At 44.8% G+C, this 22,153-nt stretch overlaps 1 protein-coding gene across 1 annotated transcript in view; it reads left to right on the top strand.

Annotated features, from left to right (window-relative positions):
- Window positions 1-6,129: 6,129 nt before the first annotated feature.
- SLC22A18 (solute carrier family 22 member 18) overlaps window positions 6,130-22,153 on the top strand; it is a 206,015-nt gene continuing 189,991 nt past the window's right edge. The window contains exons 1-3 of the mRNA XM_030201121.1: window positions 6,130-6,134; window positions 18,034-18,037; window positions 20,392-20,507. Coding sequence (XP_030056981.1) covers window positions 20,405-20,507 — 103 coding nt within the window. The 5' untranslated portion in view covers window positions 6,130-6,134; window positions 18,034-18,037; window positions 20,392-20,404. The remainder of the gene's footprint in view (window positions 6,135-18,033; window positions 18,038-20,391; window positions 20,508-22,153) is intronic.

Below are 22,153 nucleotides of genomic sequence, written 5' to 3'. Positions count from 1 at the left end.
ATGCATGTGGGAAAGAGTAACCCAAACTATAAGTACATGATGCAAGGTTCCACATTAGAAGTCACCGCCCAGGAAAAGGATCTAGATGTTGATGATATGTTGAAACCCTCTGCTCAATGTGCAGCAGCGGCAAAGAAAGCAAATAAAATTTTAGGAATAAATAGAAAAGGAATGGAAAACAAAACAGAGAATGTTATAATGCCTCGAATACTGTGTGCAATTCTGGTAACCGCATCTCAAAACAGATATAGTAGAATTGGAAAATGTACAGAGAAAGGTGACGAAAATGATAATGGGGATGGGACAACTTCCCTATGAGGAGAGCTAAAGTGGCTAGGGCTATTCAGCTTGGAGAAGAGATGGTTGAGGGGAGATATAATAGAGGTTTATAAAATACTGAATCGCTTGTTTACTCTTTCCAAAAATACTAGGACTAGGGGACACTCAAAGAAGTAGTAAATTTAAAGCAAATCAGAGAAAATATTTCTTCACTCAACAAGTAGTTAAACTCTGGAATTTGTTGCCAGAGAAAGTGGTAAAAGTAGTTAGCTTTGCAGAGTTTAAATAAGGTTTGGATAATTTCCTAAAAGAAAAGTCCATAAGCCATTATCAAGATTGACTTTGGAAAATCCATTGCATATTCTATGATAAGCAGCATAAAATTTGTTTTGCTATTCTGGGATCTTGCCAGGTACTTGTGACCTGGACTGGCCACTGTTGGAAACAGGATACTGGGCTTGATGAACCTTCGGTCTATCCCAGTATGGCAATGCTTATGTTCTCATGTTCATACATAGAAATCAGAATTAAGACATCCAGGTTGGGCTGTGTCAAATTCTGATAGTATTTTAGAAAAAGATCTGCTGACAATGTATGTACTAGCCACGTGCTGTAAGGGCAAACATTTTACATTTATCAATGTCTATAACATCAGTAGGGTGACATGGCAACATATATGTCTCGGTGTCAGCACTTATATATGTAATTTGGTATTTCAGAACCTAGATGTATAAGGGCCAAAACATAGACAAGCATGTGTGTCAGGATTGCACAGCTACCCTTATGTGTTTTCCCTCCCCCAACCTTTTCTATCAATATTGTAGTTCTCCCCTCACCCCTTTTGTTTCTTTTGATTTGTTGATAGTCTCCATTCTATCTTAGATCATAAGCCACCTAGACATCTTTTGAAAGATGTCTGGGTGGCTTACTTGAAACTTGCCATTTTGGAAACCTACATTCTGCCAGTTAAGTACAGAGCTTGTAATAATTTGTCATTATCAATTTGGTGGGGGAGGAAATCATTGAAGAATTAAGGGGGTGACCTCCCCATATCCCTCCCATAGAGTGCTGCCCAAAATGAGCACTTTTGCCAAGCCTATACGAACCTGGGAGCAGCTGATAACTGGGTAAGATATGAATCCCATCATTGATCTTGGAGATCATACATGTGTGTTCCCATTGTGAATTGAGAACTACACACATAGGCGCTGACTCCGTGGGTGCTGTGGGTGCTAGAGCACCCCCAATATTTCACCAGCCAGCCCAGAATTTTAAAAGTCCCTCCCTCCGAGTTCTAGGGTCCTCCCTCCCTCCGAGTTCCAGGGTCCTCCCTCTGAGTTCAGAGGTCCTCCTTCCCCCTCCATCCGAGTTCCAGGGTCCTCCCTCCCAGTTCCAGGGTCCCCCCTCCCTCCGAATTTTAAAAGTCATCTTACCTCATCGGGGTTATGCCGGCAGCAGCAGTGAAAAGTGTGCAGGCTCGGCGCTTCTGCCCTTCCCCTCTCTCAGCTCTGGTCCCGCCTTCGTTTCCTGTTTCCACAAGGGCGGGACCAGAGCTGAGAGAAGGGAAGGGCTGAAGCGCAGAGCCTGCACGCTTTTCACTGCTGCTGGCAGCGTAACCCCAACGAGGTAAGATGACTTTTAAAATTCGGAGGGAGGGGGACCCTGGAACTCGGAGGGAGGGAGGAGGACCCTGGAACTCGGAGGGGGAGAGGACCCTGGAACTCAAAGGGAGGGGTAGTTCAAGGGAGAAGACTCTGGAACTTGGAGGGAGGGGGGAGGACCATGGAACTCGGAGGGAGGGAGGGGGAGGACCCTGGAACTCGGAGGGAGGGGGGAGAGGGCCTTGGAACTCGGAGGGAGAGGGAGGGGAGGACCCTGGAACTTGAAGGGAGGGGGGAGGACCCTGGAACTCGGAGGGAGGGAGAGGAGGACCCTGGAACTCAGATGGAGGAGGGAGAACCCTGGAAGTAGGAGGGAGGGGGGAGGATGACCCTGGAACTCAGTGGGAGGGGGGCCCTGGAACTCAAAGGGAGGGAGGGGGGGCCTGGAACTCGAAGGGATGGAGGGAGGGAGGGGGGCCTGGAACTCAGAGGGAGGAGGGGCCTGGAACTCGGAGGGGAGGGGGAGAGGGAGGGGGGAATGCATCACCTGTAAAAAATATATAATTTCAGCACCCCCAATTATTTCGAAAAGTTGGCTCCTATGACTACACATGTATTTTTGGCCCTGCTTTATCCCAACCAAACACCACCCAGACTATGTTCTTTTACGATATGCACCAGGAGAGATGTGAGGGTGGAACAATGGAAAAGTTTTGTTGGATAAAAATATTAGTGTGATCCTTAGCAAGAGTCAGTGGCTATGCTGTGAGGGCACCAAAAATCAAGAATTTAGATATAAGACAACCCCCTCCCCCCAGCTCCATGACACACTGAAAACTGTGAAGTCTTATCTCCCAGATATTGTCACTGATGCTCCTTGTGACCTTTGGCAAGTCACTTGACCTTCCTTTGCCATTAGCTATGTATCTCCCCAAAGGTAGCTCCAAAAAAATGTAGTTTTATTTTACTCTGGAACATAATTTGTAAATAAGCAGGGTGTTTTAGATAAAACAAATGACTTGCTATGTATATTACTTCATTGCTTGGCCAAATCAGTCCATTCAGCTATACCCAGTGGCGTAGCCATGGGTGGGCCTGGGTAGACCAGGGCCCACCCTATTTGGACTCAGGCCCACCCAAAATTGTGGTACTCTTGCTACGGCTGGCAGAGATCCTCAAACCCCACCAGCTGAAGATTTCCTCCTCTACCGGCGGCCAGTGCTCTTCTAAATGGCAGCTGGCAGCACTTGCCTCGAGCTGAAACCAACACCAGCCCCTCTGCGCATGCTTAGTTTTCATGCATGCACAGCCTGCTGGCTGTGGCATCAGCTCGAGGAAAGTGCTCCTGGCTGCTGTTTGGAAGCGCGTTGACTGCCTGAGCAAGAGGAAATCTTCAGCTGGTGGGGTTTGTAGATCCCCTCCTGCTCAGGTATTTAATATTTTGGACTTGCAGATGGAGCAGTGAGCAAAGCAAAGCAGAGCAGAAGGGGGCATGAATTCCATGGACTCAGGCCCACCCAAAATTGTCTGTCTGGCTACGCCCCTGGCTATACCATGGCTCACTAGCTGAGGAAGACACCGCTGTTTGAAGATTTGCTCATTCTGAAATTCCACCTACATAAGTTTCATTTAAGAATGAGGGGAAGTGATTCAGAATCCTTCATTTTCCCTGGCATCGATCAGGGCGTGTGAAACAGTCTCATTCTTTCACTGCAATATGAGTCATGTAGAAGTACTGTCAGTGAAGCTAACAGAATCTGAAATTGTATTCACATAGTTGCATTTCTTACACATAGAATGCCCATCAGTTGGGACTAGTCTCAACTTACAGTGGTAGCACAGTTTTCACTGAACTGAGGGCATGGCAAAAGAGTGGACCAAAACTGTGGAATGACTCCAAGCAGCTGAACATCTAAGAATAATCATCTAGAATTTCGAAAAAACCTAAAAACTCACCTGTTCAAGAAGGCATACCCCACAGAACTGACATAATTACCTAATATTGAAATATGGCAAGTTATCAGGAACTGACAGTAACTCAACCCCAATGCATGATCACCATGTCATTTTGTCTGAAACACCCCAACCTATTTAACAATACTTCTTTACTGTATTTGTCAGTGTAATTGTACCCCTGCACTGTATTTGTTTTTCACCGGAGTCTGTAACCACCTCTCTGGAACTATGTAAGCCACTTTGAGCCTACTAATAAGTGAGTAAAAGTGGGATACAAATGTAACAAATAAATAAATAAATAAAAATAAACATGGTTAAAGAGAGAGATGGGGGTTAGTTTAGTTCCTTTGCACAGTTTTGCAAGCACTTTCCTCAGTTGGTGAAGTAGTTGAAAACCCCCTTTGTAACTCAGATCTGGCCTAGCTGTAAGTTGTAATATATGCTCGTGGATAAGTTGATCTCGTGCATAAGTCAATAGGCGATTATGAACTCAAAAAACTCCACATAGAACTGCATCAACTCATGCATAAGTCAAAGTTAAAATCTGAGGATTCATGTGAAATATATCTTGAAATTATTAGAAAAAGCAAGAACAACTGTTGTAAAATTTAAATAATATATTTAGGTAAATCTATCAAAATTTTACTCCTTCTCATCCAATTTACACGCAAAATTGGAGAATCATCAGAAATACATGCTGAAATTATGAGAAGTCAATGAAATCTACATACACTAAAATACGAACACTAAATAAAAGCAACTATTGCAAAATATAAGTATGATAATTTACCATATTTAGTCAAATCTACCAGGATCTGAGTCTTCGTTGGAATGTCCAAATGCAAGTCACATGATGACCAGCTAGCAAACGGACTCACCCTTTGTGGCTCCAGCTCCCCTCTCCCCCAATCAACCTGTTTTGAACAGGTAGAAGAGTCAAGTTTCAATAATTAAAGATGGGTTTGGTGCCAGTACCTGTGGACATGGAACAAACTTGATTTTTGAGGCCACAGAGATGTATGAGCAATGCCAGAGGAAAACAAACTCTGGCAAAGTGAAGATGGCCAAAATAAAGATGATGACACCAACCGAACAGCAACCCATGCTTATGAGGGGAGATATGATAGAAGTGTATAAAATAATGAGTGGAATGGATCGGGTGGATGTGAAGCGACTGTTCACGCTATCCAAAAATACTAGGACTAGAGGGCATGAGTTGAAGCTACAGTGTGGTAAATTTAAAACGAATCGGAGAAAATTTTTCTTCACCCAACGTGTAATTAGACTCTGGAATTCATTGCCGGAGAACGTGGTACGGGCGGTTAGCTTGACGGAGTTTAAAAAGGGGTTAGATAGATTCCTAAAGGACAAGTCCATAGACCGCTATTAAATGGACTGGAAAAATTCCTCATTTTTAGGTATAACTTGTCTGGAATGTTTTTACGTTTGGGGAGCGTGCCAGGTGCCCTTGACCTGGATTGGCCACTGTCGGTGACAGGATGCTGGGCTAGATGGACCTTTGGTCTTTCCCAGTATGGCACTACTTATGTACTTATGTACTTATGATGACTGAGGAAGTCACCAAGCATCTTACCCAGTGTGTTAAATTTGTCTTAGGAGACCAGGAGGGGCATTTTCGAAAGAAACGTCCAAGTTGGGATTTGGAAGTCCTTGCAAAACGGCAAAATCAAGGGGCAGGGAAACCTGTATTTTCGAAAAAAGATGGACATCCATCTTTCGTTTTGAAAATACCGTCAGAGACGGCTAAATCCTTACATTTGGACGTCCGTAGATTTGGACGTTCCTAGACATGGATGTTTCTGACTTTCGCCGATTTTCAAAACCAAAGATGTCCATGTCAAAAACGTCCTAATGCAAGCCATTTGGATGTGAGAGAAGCCAGCATTTGTAGTGTACTGGTCCCCCTGACATGCCAGGACACCAACCGGCACCCTAGGGGGCACTGCAGTGGACTTCATAAAATGCTTCTAGGAACATAGCTCCCTTACCTTGTGTGCTGAGCCCCCCAACCCCCCCCCCCCAAAAAAAAAACCAATACCCACAACTGTACACCGCTACCATAGCCCATACGGGTGAAGGGAGGCACCTAGATGTGGGTACAGTGTGTTTGTGGTGGGTTTTGGAGGGCTCGCTGTTTCCTCTACAAATGTAACAGGTAGGGGGATATAGGCCTGGGTCTGCCTGTCTGAAGTGCACTGCAGTACCCACTGAAACTGCTCCTGGGACCTGCATGCACTGTCATGGACCTGAGTATGACATCTAAGGCTGGCACAAAATGTTTTTAAAGATGTTTTTTGAGGGTGGGAGGAGGTTAGTGACCACTGGGGGAGTAATGGGAGGTCATCCCCGATTCCCTCTAGTGGTCATCTGGTCATTTCGGGCACCTTTTTGTGCCTTATTCGTAATAAAAACACGTCCAGGTGAAAATGTCCAAGTGTTCGTCAGGGACGTCCTTGTTTTTTTCGATTATGGGTCAAAGACGTCCAAGTGTTAGGCATGCACAAGTCCCGCCTTTGCTACACCTCCAACATGCCTCCTTGAGTTGGAAAATCGGGTTTCGATTATACTGATTTGGACGTCTCTGGGAGAAGGACATCTATCTTCCGATTTATATCAAAAGATGGACGTCCTTCTCTTTCGAAAATGAGCCCACTGAATTCTACCTTACAAAAATTGAGATACACTTTGGGAACACAGGTGACCAAAATCAAGGATAATCCTTTTGATCATTTCACCCCACAATCCTTTTGATTTTATCATCCCACTCTTGCACATAGAGCACTACCTTCCAGTTGCCTCACACATAAATTTAAAATTCTGACCCTCATTTTCAAAGGACAACTCCCCTCTGCCCCTGATTATATCACTCATCTCCTCATTCTTATGCTCCATCCAGAACTCTCCATTCCACTGACTCAGGCCATCTCACTCAACACCTCTTTAACATTGCTTTTGACTCGTAACCACTTGTAACCACTCGCCTCCACCTACCCTCCTCTCTTCCTTCCCGTTCACATTAATTGATTTGATTTGTTTACTTTATTTATTTTTTGTCTATTAGATTGTAAGCTCTTTGAGCAGGGACTGTCTTTCTTCTATGTTTGTGCAGCGCTGCGTACGCCTTGTAGCGCTATAGAAATGCTAAATAGTAGTAGTAGTAGTTACATTGGCCCTAAACTTTGGAACACTCTCCCGCAGCAACTTTGAATGGAACCTTCCTATCCCAGGTTTAAGACTGCCCTCAAAACTTTACCCTTCCCAGAAGTTTAACATGCTGTGCCATGGTTTACCCAGTGCCTTCTGAGCTACCACTTCCTTGTTGTTTTTTTAATTGCCCTTTCTCTTCCCTCTTTTCCCTGCTTTTCTCTCCCCTCCCCAATTTATTTATTTTGTGAACCACATAGAAATTTAAATAATATATTTAGGTAAATCTATCAAAATTTAACTCCTCCTCATCCAATTTACACGCAAAATGTGGGCCATTGCAGTATATTGCAGTATATCAATAAATAAATAAATAAATAAGCGAGACCTATCTGGAAATTGCATCCATATCTGAAAGGTATGGCAGGAATACATAGATGCTAGTGATAATGGACAGGTAAATGCAACTACATAATAGTCCTTTGGGGCCACATAAATGCTTATGTTCATAACAAAAGGAAAGAATGAGACAAGGAACTCTTAGAATTAACTACCCAACTAATGCAGAAGTATGCATATTAGAACTCTGACAAAGTCACAGCAGCTGGAGATGCTTCAGACAACGCAGGGTGAAAGACTTTTTAACACAGTGTGCAGAGGTGGACATTTTTCTATACAAGTAGAAACTACATAGATGGGGACAAAAAACTGGGTGACTTTTAATTTGTCCTAGTAAAGGGAGGAACTATATCACAAAGATACAGTATCCACAGGAAATTATGATTAAGCAAGACAAGATAATGCCCTTCAGTATGCAATTCTACAATGAACTCTATGCTGGTGCCCCCCAGATTGTAGAAAAGAGATATTATTTTTTGGAGGGGGGGATCTTTGTCTCTCCCAGTTGACGGATGATGAGGCTGTATGCTTCAGAGCCCCAGTTGGAGTTGATTTGCATGGCTGTCATGCTTCTTTTTGAAAGAGAAGGACACCCATCTTTCGACACAAATCGGAAGATGGGCGTCCTTCTCCCAGGGTCACCCAAATCGGCATAATCGAAAGCTGATTTTGGGCATCCCCAACTGCTTTCCATCGCAGGGACGACCAAAGTTCCCTGGGGCGTGTCGGAAGCATAGCAAAGGCGGGACTGGGGCGTGCTTAACACATGGACGTCCTCAGCCGATAATGGAAAAAAGAAGGGTGTCCCTGACGAAAACTTGGCTGACTTTACTTGGTCCATTTTTTCTTGCGACCAAGCCTCAAAAAGGTGCCCACAAGAGGGAATTGGGAATGACCCCCCCCTTACTCCCCCAGTGGTCACTAACCCCCTCCCACCCTAAAAAAAAACTTTAAAAATATTTTTGCCAGCCTCTATGCCAGCCTCAAATGTCATACCCCCCCCCCCCCCACCTGTTACACTTGTGGTGGTAAATGTGAGCCCTTCAAAACCCACCTGAAACCCACGGTACCTACATCTAGGTGCCCCCCTTCACCCCTTAGAGCTATGGTAGTGGTGTACAGTTGTGGGGAGTGGGTTGGGGGGCTCAGCACCCAAGGTAAGGGAGCTATGCACTTGGAAGCAATTTATGAAGTCCACTGCAGTGCCCCCTAGGGTGCCAGGTTGGTGTCCTGGTATGTGAGGGGGACCAGTGCACTATGAATGGTGGCTCCTCCCATGACCAAATGGCTTGGATTTGGTCATTTTTGAGATGGGCGTCCTCGGTTTCCATTATTGCCGAAAATCGGGGACGACCATCTCTAAGGACGACCATCTCTAAGGTCGACCTAAATGTTGAGATTTGGGATTCCCCGACCATAATATCAAAACAAAAGATGGACGCCCATCTTGTTTCCCCGCCCCTTCCCCGCCCCGCCCCTTCACAGGGCCCCGAGGACGCCTTCAGGAAAACTTGGGCACCCCATTCGATTATGCCCCTCAACATGTCAGCTGAAATTGGCAAAGACTCCTGGCCCTGATGGATATTTTTTATTTTTATTTATTTATTAGGATTTATTTACCGCCTTTTTGAGGGAATTCACTCAAGGAGGTGTACAGTAAGAATAAATCAAACATGAACAATAGACAATTACAGCAGTACAAATATTCAAATAACGATACAAAGTATGGCATACTATATTACATACAATGTCAACACAGTACATAATAGAACATTGTAATTGACAGTGTAGGATATAATCCAGCTTATTTTCGAAGGAGATCGCTGGTCATCATTCGACACAAATCGGGAGATGGCCGGCGATCTCCTAAAGCCGGCCAAATCGGTATAATTGAAAGCCAATTTTGGCCGGCGCCAACTGCTTTCCGTCGCGGAGCCGGCTAAACTTCAAGGGGGCATTTCGGTAGGGTAGCAAAGGCAGGAGGGGGCGGGACGGGGGTGTGCTTTGAGATGGCCGGCTTCACCCGATAATGGAAAAAAAAGGGCATCCCTGGTGAGAATTTGGGCCACTTTATTTGGTCCCTTTTTTTTCAGGTCCAAGTCCCAAAAAAGTGCCTGAACTGACCAGAGGGAATTGGAGATCACCTCCCCTGACTCCCCCAGTGGTCACTAACCCCCTCCTACCCTAAAAAAAACTTTAAAAATATTTTTGCCAGCCTCTATGCCAGCCTCAAATGTCATACTCAGGTCCATCACAGCAGTATACAGCTCCCTGGAGCAGTTTTAGAGGGTGCAGTGCACTTCAGGCAGGCGGACCCAGGCCCATCCCCCCATACCTGTTACACTTGTGGTGGAAAATGGAAGCCCTTCAAAACCCACCTGAAACCCACTGTATCCACATGTAGTTGCCCCCCCTTCACCCCTTAGGGCTATGGTAGTGGTGTATAGTTGTGGGGAGTGGGTTTTGGGGGGGTTGGGGGGCTCAGCACCTAAGGTAAGGGAGCTATGCACCTGGGACCAATTTGCGAAGTCCATTGTAGTGCCCCCTAGGGTGCCCGGTTGGTGTCCTGGCATGTGAGGGGGACCAGTGCACTACAAATGCTGGCCCCTCCCATGACCAAATGCCCTGGATTTGGCCGGGTTTCAGATCGCCAGCCTCGGTTTCCATTATGGGCGAAAACCGAGGCCGGCCATCTCTGACATTTGGGTGGCCTCAACCGTATTATCAAAATGAAAGATGGCCAGCCATCTCATTTCGAAAATATGGTTGGCCCTGCCCCTTCGCGGTGCCTTCCTCGGAGATGGCCGCCCTTAGAGATGGGCGTCCCCATTCGAAAATGCCCCTCCACGTCAACACAATATGTAATAGAACATTTTAATTGACAGTGTAGGGTATAAGCAAAGATGGAACATATAGATAGGTAAGAGAGTAAGAGGAGTTACAGAATAAGGTGACTAATTTAAAGAAAGGTGCACATGAGGTCAGAGAGATGGCTAAATATTATCTCAGTTAGTGTACGAGTGGATAAACATGTCCTGCTGCAGTATGTGCAGCTCGTGTCACTCCTTGTGTGTGTGAGTGAGACTAACAAGTTAGTTACTTCTTCCATTCAGTGGCATTCCTGGGGGGGCTGACACCCGGGGCGGATCGCCGATGTGCCCTGCCCCCCGGGTGCAGTGCCCCCCCCAGCGTAGCGCGCCCCCCCCCCCCTTGGCGAAAGGACACCCCCCACCCCGGCAAAAGAACCCACCCCCCGGGTGCACGATGCTGGGGGGGGGGGGGGGTACCGTGTTACTTCCTGTTCCGGGGCAGAGGGAGCATGGAAACGAACGAAGCTGACCGGCGCACGGCACCCCCCCCCCCCCCAAGCGGCATGCACCCGGGCGGACCACCCCCCCCCCCCCTTGGTACGCCACTGCTTCCATTAAAGGCCTGGTTGAAGAGCCAAGCTTTCACCTGTTTCCTGAAGTAAAGATAGTCTTGTGTTAAGCGGAGCCTTTCAGTGTGGGGGCTACTCTGGAGAATGCTTGCTTGCGGGTATCACATCATCTAATATCTTTTGGAGAGGGTGTGGTTAGTAATAGTCCTTGAGAGTACCTTAGTGTGGAGGAAGTTTTACAAATTTGTGGAAGATTTGGTAGTTCAGCCCCTACAATTGATGGTTTGGAAAGTGCTAGACAGATGCAAGTTTAGGACTCACCAGAACATAGTGCGTGTAATAGTACTTCTATTTACAGAAATTAATACTTATCTTTAATGTATTCATCCGGTAACATCTTTCTCTGGATGATGTTTTGTTTATGTTCATTTTGTCCCTTGTGAACCAAACCCAGTGCACCTTGGTTTCACGACTACAAACAAGAAGAACTGAACTGTGTGAAGTTCACAAGCAGGGTAGGTGACACTCGGGAGTGCCATTCTTACTACTACTACTACTTATCATTTCTAAAGCATTACTAGACATACGCAGTGCTGTGCACTTGAACACGAAGAGACAGTCCCTGCTCGACAGAGCTTGCAATCTAATTAGGACAAACAAACAGGGCAATCAAGAGATAAGGGAATATTAAAGTGAGGATGATAAAATAAGGGTTCTGAACAAGTGAATAAGGGTTAGGAGTTAAAAGCAGCATCAAAAAGGTGGGCTTTTAGCTCAGATTTGAAGACGGCCATAGGTGGAGCTTGACGTACCGGCTCAGGAAGTCTATTCCAGGCATATGGTGCAGCAAGATAAAAGGAACGGAGTCTGGAGTTAGCAGTGGAGGAGAAGGATGCAGATAAGAGAGATTTACCCAGTTAACGGAGTTCCAGGGGAGGAATGTAGGGAGAGATGAGAGTGGAGAGGTACTGAGGATCTGCAGAGTGAATGCACTTAAAGGTCAATAAGAGGAATTTGAACTTTATGCAGAAATGGATAGGAAGCCAGTGAAGTGACTTGAGGAGAGGGCAAATATGAGCATAACAACACTGGCGGAATATTAGTCGTGCAACAGAATTTTGAACAGATTGAAGAGGAGAGAGATGGCTAAGTGGGAGACCTGTGAGAAGCAAGTTGCAATAGTCTAAGCGAGAGGTGATAAAAGTGTGGATGAGGGTTCTGGTAGTGTGCTCAGAAAGGAAAGGGTGAATTTTGGTGATATTATAGAGAAAGAAACGACAGGTTTTAGCAGTGTGCTGAATATGTGCAGAGAAGGAGAGGGAGGAGTCGAAGATGACCCCAAGGTTACGAGCTGATGAGACAGGAAAGATGAGAGTGTTAGCCACAGAAATAGAGACTGGGGGAGGAGGAGAGGTTGGTTTATGGGGAAAGATAAGAAGCTCAGTCTTGGTCATGTTTAGTTTCAGATGGCGCTGAGACATCCAGGCAGCAATGTCAGACAGGCAGGCTGATACTTTGGCCTGGATTTCGGCCGAGATTTCTGGTGTGGAGAGGTAGATCTGGGAGTCATCAGCGTAAAGATGATACTGAAAACCATGGGATGAGATCAGAGAACCAAGGGAAGAAGTATAGATGGAGAAAAGAAGAGGTCCCAGGACAGATCCCTGAGGTACACTAACTGACAGTGGGATAGAATAGAGGAGGATCCGCTAGAGTATACACTAAAGGTACGCTGGGAGAGATAAGAAGAAAACCAGGAAAGAACAGAGCCCTGAAATCCAAGTGAGGACAGTGTATCAAGGAGTAGGCTGTGATCAACAGTGTCAAAAGCAGCAGATAGATCGAGAAGGATGAGGATAGAATAGAGGCCTTTGGATCTGGCCAGGAACAGATCATTGGAGACTTTAGCAAGCGCTGTTTCAGTTGAATGTAGAGGGCGAAAGCCAGATTGAAGTGGATCAAGAATAGCTTGAGATGAAAGAAAGTCAAGGCAATGGCAGTGAACAGCACGTTCAAGTATTTTGGATAGGAAAGGGAGGAGAGAGATGGGGCGATAGTTGGAAGGACAGGTAGGGTCCAATGAAGGCTTTTTAAGGAGTGGTGTGACTACGGCATGTTTGAAGGCATCAGGAACAGTCGCAGTGGACAGTGAAAGATTGAGGATATGACAGATAAAAGGGATGACAGTAGGAGAGATAGTGTTAAGTTGATGGGTGGGAATAGGATCAGAGAAACAGGTAGTTAGTTTTGAGGAGAAAATAAGATGTGTAGTTTCCTCTTCAGTGATTTCAGAAAAGGAAGAAAAGGAGGCAGGGGTTGGAGGGTTGAGAGAATGGACTAAGGGAAGGAGAGGTGGAGGTGACCTGGTTGAGAATTCAAGTTTAATCTTGTGAACCTTATCATGAAAGAACTCAGCCAGAGTCTGGGGAGAAAGTGAAGGGGGGGGTTGGAGGTGAAGGCACTTTGAGGAGAAAGTGCAGTGTGGCAAAGAGACGTCGAGGGTTTGACCCAAGAGAATTTGTCAACTGGATGTAATAGTCCTGTTTGGCAAGTAAAAGAGCAGACTAGAAGGAGGTCAGCAAGAATTTGAAATGTATGAAGCCAGCATGGGCACGGGATTTCAGCCAAAGGCGTTCAGCAGAGCGGGCACAGGAACGTAGGTAGCAGATTCTAGAGGTCAGCCAAGGCTGGGGTTTGGTACATTTTACAAAATGGGGAATGGGAGGAGCGAGAGTATCCAGAGCAGAGGAGAGAATAGTATTATAGGAAGAGACAGCCTCATTGACAGACTTGGTAGAGAAGAGATTTGAAACATTGGAGGACAGAGTAGAAGGGTCAATAGCCTGAAGATTCCTAAATGTATTGTTTAAGATGGACGGGACTGGGGAGGAGGGTGTTTAAGTGTGAAAGTTATCAGATGATGGTCAGAGAGGGGAAGAGTTGAGGCACAGAAACTGGAGAGTGAGCAGTTTGAGAAGAGGATAAGATCAAGACAGTGGCCATTCTGGTGAGTGGGGGCAGTGGAGCACAGTTGAAGATTGTGCTAATCTTTTGCTTGGACTCAGTTCAGTGTCTCTTTATGGGAATGTGCTTTTTTAGGACTAGTTTGCCACAGCTGTTCCTTGCTTTCCCTTGTTTTCGGGCGGGAATTTTAGCCTGGCACAGGCGGATTTTGCCTTTTCTATTTTCAGGTGCCGCACATTTGACACTCCTTCAATTTTGTGTAAGGGGCGCAGTTCTTTCCTGCTGAGCAGATCTATTGCTGTGCATCTGGATTATCACCTCTTAGCTCTGTGCTTTTCTCTACTTTTCTGCAGGGAAGTGGCTGTGTTCAGGATCTGGAGTTTGACTCTCCCTTAGCTGGTTTTTCCTCGGTTTGGTGTTAGTGGCCAGCTTCCTCTTTGTTCCTGGCCTGGTGAGACTTGTTTCTTGCTCACTGCCTTACGGCTGCATTTTGCTCCCTATGGTCTGAGGATTCCAGACCTGTGGTGCTTACCTCCCTCTTGGCGGGAGTTCTTTCTCTACGTTGACTGCTGCTCCATCTCAGTTACCCAGGAGGGTGGTCATTGTGGCTCAGAGACCACTTGGGGGCTGAGAGTGTCTCTTGGGGCATGGGGCCTTCTCTTCTTGTAGTTTTAGTCCCTCTGGGCCAGGAGAATGCAGCGCAAGGTCTGCATTTCCACAAGTTGAGCTCCTTTCTTCTTGGCCTCCTGGCAGCACCTTCTTCTCTGGCTGTTCCCTGGGGCTCCATCTGTGCATTTTGCTTGTTGAGCACAGCTCCATCGCTCCATGTTGAGCACAGCTCCATTGCTGCATTTGAGCACAGCTCCATCGCTGCATGTTGAGCACAGCTCCATCGCTGCATGTTGAGCGCTGCTCCATCGCTGCATGTTTAGCGCTGCTCCATGGTTCAAGGTTGGCTTTAGCTCCATTGCTGTATGTTGAGGACAGCTCTATCATGGCATGTTGAGTGAAGTTCCTTCGCTGCATATTCTGCAACCTTTCATCTCTGCATGTTGAACGCAGCTCCATTGTTGCATATTGAATGTAGTTCTTTCTCTGCAGGTCTCAGTGTGGGGCACAGTCCTGTGTTTGCTCTGCGTCTACCTATGGAACGCAGCTCCTTGTCTGTGTGTGGCATGCAGCTCTCTCTCTCTCTCTCTGCGTATGGAACACAGCTCCTTGTCTGTGTGTGGCATGCAGCTCTCTCTCTGCGTATGGAACGCAGCTCCATGTCTGCGTGCAGTGCGCAGCTCCACCCCCTGTTAAGTGTAGCTTCATCTCTGTGTGTTTAGCACAACTCCTTTCTGCAGATTGGGTGCAGTTCCAGGGCGGTATGCTGAGCACAGCTATGTGACTGCAGATGCTGCACAGCTTCATGTCTACGTAGGGAGCGCAGCTCCTTGCCGGTGTCTGGATCGCAGCTCCTTGTTTGCGTGTGGAGAGCAGCTCCTTGTCTGCGTTTTATACACGGTTCCATCGCTACTGCAACTTCAGTTCTGCAGGTTCCTCTAACATCCAGCTCTTTCAGTGGGGCACTGCTCATCCTCTGTCTGTTACTCTCAGCTTCTTCTCTGCTTGTTCAGTACATTTCTATCTTTGTCAGAGGTGTGCAATTCCTTCTCTGCCCACGGTGCATGGCTCAGTTTGTGTGCTTTGAGTGCAAATCCGTTTGATCTCGTTGAGCATGGATCCTACTTTGCCTGATGAGCTCAGCTTCATTTCTGTCCCTTGAGCACAGTTCAGTCTCTGACTGTGGAGTGTATTTTCCTTTGCCTGTTGGGCACTGTTTCACCTTGTCGGTCAACCCCAGCTCTTTTCTGCAGGTTGGATATAGTAACTTCTCGGCAGCTGTGGCTTACCACAGTTAGATTGCTAGATACGGCTGACGTCTCCTGTTAGCTGCCATTCCTGTGGCATCTTTTCTTGCCATAGCCTCTTGGTGGCTGGCGAGAAACTTCTCCATTGCGGGAGTTTGAATTTGTCTCTGTTCCTTTTGTGTCATCTTGGCACCTTGGGGTGTGACTCTCGACTCTCTTTCTTTTTGTCTCCTTTTGTTCTCTTGGCTCTGTTCTTTCATCCCTAAGTCCAGAGCGAGCTGGTTTAGGAGTACTCTCTTTCTACGGTTGTACCTTGGTATGCTGCTGCCTTTTTCTTCATGGTTCTCCTGGAGAGACTAGTGTTCCACTTAGTTGGTTCTCTGGAGTCTCTTCTTCTTCTGTGGAGTTTGATTCTCTCACTAGGCATGGGTCTGGGTGGTTCCTGGGCCTTGCTTCCTTTTATGAAGTGTGGCACACTGTTTGGGGTTGCGTACTCCTAGTACTTGTTAGGGTCGCTTCCTCCGACCATCTTGTACTCAAGGCAGACCGGCAGGTTTGGGAGTTAGCCTTTGTCCTGCCAGGGTTCAGAGAAGTGGATCCTGGTCTAGGAGAGACAGTTCTTCTCCTTGTTGCTCGGATATGACTGTTGCCTCTCTTCCAAGGGGGGTCCTTTGGCATGAGTATCTTTGCTGCTTCTTTTGCTACTCTCGGGGTACATAGTTTTTCTTTTGCTCAGGACGTTTGTTTTACACCCTACAGCTTCAGTTCCATTTCTAGTGTCTAACTCTGTTCCATATTGGTAGTCTGGTGGTTCGGATATTCAAATCCTTTTTTGCTGATCAATTTTTGCTGTGTGTACAGCTTTGTTGATTTTTCAACCTTCTGCATTCTTCTTTTATTCCCCCCCCCCCCCCCCCCTCTTTGGGAAACTGCTTTGCTACATCCCATTAGTCTGGACTGGTCTGGTATAAATGACAAGGAAGGAAAAATTATGTTCTTACCTGATAATTTTCTTTCCTTTAATCATACCAGACCAGTCCAGATGCCCTCCCTGGCTAATGTCTGTCAGAGTGTTGTTTCGTTTAGGTATCCCTGGCTGTTCCACGACGCTTCAATATGGTGGGATGTCCTACAGCACTGCCTACTTCATCTTCTCTATTCAATCTCCTGCCACTTGTTGTGCCAGCTCTGTATGACTCCTGTTACTTGGGATCACGGAGTTCTTTCCCTGAATTCAGGGGTAGATCTCTATGTGCTTGGGCAAGCTCGGTATGGACCATTCCCTCCCGCTTACTTTACTGTGAGGGGAGGTTGCAGTTGCCTTCGGCCAAGCAGGAACAGTGAGGTTCTGCATATTGGCTCCAAGAGTTTGCCTGTTTGGTATTAACTGTGTTTTCTTCTAGACTTCAGAGCACCATTGCTTGGCTATTTGAAATACTGAACTTTCCAGGCTGCACGATACCCTTAAGGGGCAGTTCACTTGAAACTATTTTCTCTGTCTCCTTCCGCTGGTAGATGGACACAATCCATTAGTCTGGACTGGTCTGGTATGATTAAAGGAAAGAAAATTATCAGGTAAGAACATAATTTTTCCTTCCTAAACCGGGCAAAGATCTGGAGTTAGGGTCTACTAGGCTGAATACTATTTTTCCCACCCTGATCTACCCTTACCAAACGGGGTTTGTCCTGGGGGCGATACTCCTCAGTATATATTATCTGAGCAGTTATGGTGCTGTAGCAAAGGGGCAGGGATCAGAAGCCCTAGTAAGCCTTGTTGCTGAAAAGGCTTTCAATTAGGTAGCCTGGGTATATATGGACTGGTCAATATAATCTGAGATCACACCATACCACAGCTACAGTTGAATATTATGGGCAGTTGACTCCTTCCTTAGAACTTCATAAAGGGTGCCCTTTTTGTCTCCCCTCTTGCTCGTTTTAACTCTAGAGCCCTTTGTGATGAAAATTAGAGCACTGGCAGAGGTGACAGATATCAAGATGAAGGGCAATGAGAACAAGATACACTTGTTTGCAGATGATAGGCTTTTGTTCTTGAGCTCCTCAGAGCAGTGCTGTATAATAACTAAGTAAATGTAATTAGTTACTGTACTTAAGTAAAAGTTTTTTCTCATTTACTTGTAAAGAAGTACGGGAAACATTTGTTACCTTTATTTTTACCAAAGTAATAATGTCACCAATTTTTACTACTTTTATTCAGTTACATCTGATGCTTGCAGTTAAAAGTATAAGGTAAAGCGGATGCAAGACCTAAGACCTAAATGATGATTCCTTGGTAAACCAAATGAAACAGCAAAATCTGGAACAGGATTTTGGTATTGCAGACCTTGTCATGCAAACAGAAGCCTTTGAGAATATTGGAGTTGCCTGTGTGTTTTGAATTGGTTACTGGTCTCCATCCAAACTGAACAGTGATGAGTTGGGTCACTTTGAAGCAGAGATGAAGCTGAAGTTAGTTGCAATTCTTGGTGAACAGATATATGTCTCTACCACAATAGACCAGTGATCATCACATGGAAAATTTTACGTTGGGGTGACTGTCCACTGGATTGATAAAGAGTCTTTAGAGAGGAAGTCTGCTTTTCTGGCCTTAAAATTGAAAGGTTCTAACACATTTAATGTTCTTGCATCAATTCTCGAAGATATTTAGAGTTTGCCATCAGATGAAAAAATTGTTAGAACAACATCAGACAATGATTCCAACTTTATGAAAGCCTTCTCTGTAATTGGACAGCATGATGATGATAACAAAGATAAAGATGAAGATTTAAGTGATAATGACAATGATGATAACAAAGCATTCTTTACCAGGGGCGACCCACGGCAAGATGCCACCAGGGTTCAAATGTCACCCCCCCCCCCCCCACACACACACACACACACACCCCTTCGGGCAAAGTTCTGGCATATCCCCCCTTCCTTCCTCCACCTTGTACTCCAATTTTACCTTCTTTTTATGTTTTTTTTAAGCCAGCAGTGGCAGTGATTCCCATACACTGCCCTGCCAGTGGCACTGGCCTCTTCTCTACTGCGGCCGCCTCTGAGGAAACAGGAAATTACACCAGAGAGGCGGCCGCACTAAAGGGAAAAGGCGGGTGCCGGCAGCAGGGCAGCGTATGGGAATCGCTGCTGCTGCTAGCATTAAAAAAACATAAAAAGACAGTAAAATTGGGGAACGGGGTGGAGGAAGTAAGGGGGGAGATGCTGCTCCCGAAAGAGTGCCTCAGAAGTCAAGTGTTTCAGACATAGATTCCTTTGATCAACACCTGCAGAATCTTTCAGAATACCTCAGTAGTTTTTCAGCCTGGTCTGATTTGAAGGAACTTTTTGTTAGACTGAACAGTCCACTTCCTGTCCGTGCAGTTGTTGAACACCTTTTTAGCTGTGCTGGATTAATGACTCACAAGCGCACTCACATGAGTGGCAATCATTTTCAAAATTTAGTTTTACTAAATGCAAAGTGGATTGAATTGTAGAGCAATAAAGTTATTTGGATAAAAACATTAACAATAGTTGCAGTACTTTTATGTTTAATTGATACTTGATATATTGCCTTTCCTAAGGAGGTCAAAGCAGTTTCCAAATTAAAATAAAAAATAAATAGTTGGAAAAGAACTCCATTATATGACAGGAAAGACACATTCAGCAAGAATCTCAATCATACTATAAAACAAATAAAATTTGTCATTTAAGCAAGCCAACCCTACACCATTTCACAAAGAACAGTAACAACTGCTCAACCCGAAGAATCGTTGAAAGCTAGATTGAAAAAATGAGTTTTTAAAAGAGTTTTAAAATACAAAAATGAAAGTTCTGATCTTAAGTCCAGGCGCAGGTTTTTCTAAAGCCAAGGCACCAAAAATTGAAAAGCTGCTGTCCTGTTACTTTTTAGACAGAGTGTTATATTAGGCAACAACTTTTTTACTTTCACTTAAGTAATATTTTTATGTGTTCTTCGTTATACTTTTTAATTTTACTTAAGTATTAAGATATACATTTATTTTTACTTTTAATTAATTACTTTGACCTAGTATTTTCAACTACACTCCCAAAGGGATAAGGGCAAGTCTTTCCATTTATTATAAAGGCATTTCAGGTCTTTAAGCTTCTCTTGTATATTTAACTGGTACATCAACTCTGAGTCAGTACTCAATCATATCCCCAAATACTTCAAACTATCCTGATCCCTTTTAAAAGATAAATTAGCTGCTTGACCCAGGAGCAGAATGTTGGCATGTAAAATTTCAATCTTACCAAAATTAATTTTTAGACCAGAAAAACTACCAAATTGTTCTAATAGTCAGTAATATAGTGCAATGTTTCTTGTGACATGGGAAAAATCTTAGATTGAGTTATCTTAAACTGACACTGAGTAAAAACAAAGGAGTCATGAGCCTCCCGGATCTTGGGGTATGTTGGGCAGATTAGATGGACCATTCAGGTCTTTATGTGCTGTCATTTACTATGTTACTATGTTGTACAATTGCCAGTTTTCTAGGTTGACAGTGAAGAGAAAGATTGATTTTTGCCTATGTCGAAAGTTAGCTGCTCTGTGTCGCTCTTTTGTCTGTCTTTTGGCAACAAATACCACAACACGACAAGATCTGGTTGCAATATCTTTGTGTATTTTTATAACACTGAAATCATTTCAGCATCCCTCCTATGGATCTTACAGATTCCTCCTGTGCTGAAGACATATACCCTTCTATGGTTCCTTTTTTCAGAGCGTTTTTGAATCAGTGTTTTGCCTTTCCATAATGATTCTTTCCTCTCACAGGCTATACTGTCCAATGTATGCTGCATTAGTGGGAAATCTCCTTGGCTGTGTGCTCACCAGGGCTTGTATACCCTCACAAACCAAGCCAAAGTCAGGAGGTCTCAGCCCTACACATGGTGAGTGGTTCAGGCCATTTTTGTCACAATGGGAAGCTTCTTTCAAACTGCTGTATTGCTATCACACTGATTAAAATGATCCTGTAGGAAAAATGTCTGGTTCTCTCAAAAATCTGCTCCAGTATATAATGACTGAATGGTCCCAGGTAGTACAGTAAGTATTAAAATAAGCATGAAGTCTGTTAAGCCTGGGAGTCGCTTTTTAATGAAAACACCTTTTTTTTTTCCATCATATTTGATCATGTTACCATTGCAGGCAGGCTGCAAACCCAACTTCCAAGACCTTCTGGCAGGTTTTTGAGATCCCGTGGTGCACTCATTTGCTGGATAGTTAAGCGGACCTTCTGGTACAAAGAAGTCACTTGATGTACATTGATCAGGTCATTCTCAGAGGATATTAACTCTTAGGGGAGCTACTGTGAATTCTGTAGTTGTAGACCTAGTTCAACTCACTGCTACTAACAAGTTCACAAGAGATACTTATTTTCCATGTTGAATATTCTAGAACAGTGGTTCTCAGGACACACCCAACAAATCAGGTTTTCAGCATTCCAACAATGAAAATGCATGAGATAGATTTGCATACACTGGTTTGGTGTGATCCAGGACTGGGATGAGATCCCTTTCTGTAGATCAGGGTTCTCATCCCAGTCCTCGGGACACACCTAGCCAGTCAGGTTTTCAGGGTACCCACAATGACTATGCATAAGATCGATTTGCATGCCCTACCTCAAATGAATGCAAATTTATCACTTGCATATTCATTGTGGGTATCTTGAAAACATGACTGGCTAGGTGTGTCCCGAGGATTGGGTTGAGACCCCCTGATCTAGAATAAAGGATCTCATCCCAGTCCTCGGACACACCCAACCAGTGTATGCAAATCTATCTCATGATTTTTCATTGTAGGAATGCTGAAAATCTGACTGACTAGATGTGTCCTGAGGTTGAGAATACCTGCTTTAGATCAAAGATCCCCAGTTCAGTCCTAGTAAATTTATTTATTTAGGGATCCTTTTAACAAGCTATGGGAAACATTGGCCTTAGCGTGCCCTTATGTAGGTTTTTTCTGTGCGCTAAAGCCATTTTTCCCACAGCTGGAAATTGACTGATTTTCTATTTACTCAATTAATGGCCATGCGCTAACGTCATTAGCGTTCAGCCATTAACAAATATCAGCATGTGAGCACTTCCCGCTCACTTACCCATTTCATATTTGAGAAGGGCTCATGCGCTAATCCTGCATTAATAAGTTAGCACACAGTAATGCGCTAACTGATCAGCACAGTAACGCCCACTCTCCACCACCCATGACACTTCCCTCCACAGAGAAAACAATTAACACAGCTTAGTAAAAGGGCCCATTAGTTATTTTTTAAATGTATATTACCCTTTATCTAAACATTCTAAGTGAATTACAAAATCAAACCTATATAGGGCCTCTTATATCAAGCCATGCTAGTGGTTCCCAGTACAGTATTGCCGACAAAGCCCACTCACTTTGAATGGGCTTCAATGGCATTGCCACACGGGAACCGCTAGTGCAACTTGATAAAAGAGGCCCATACTGTTTAAATAACATACCATACAAAAATAAAAACAACAATGATTTGTGAGCTTAATAATATAAGCCAATGGAAGTTTCT

This window comes from Microcaecilia unicolor, chromosome 4, assembly GCF_901765095.1.
Source record: "Microcaecilia unicolor chromosome 4, aMicUni1.1, whole genome shotgun sequence".
NCBI classification, from domain to species: Eukaryota; Metazoa; Chordata; class Amphibia; order Gymnophiona; family Siphonopidae; genus Microcaecilia; species Microcaecilia unicolor.
Note: the sequence above shows the minus strand (reverse complement) of the source record. Positions and strands in the feature narration are given on the sequence as shown.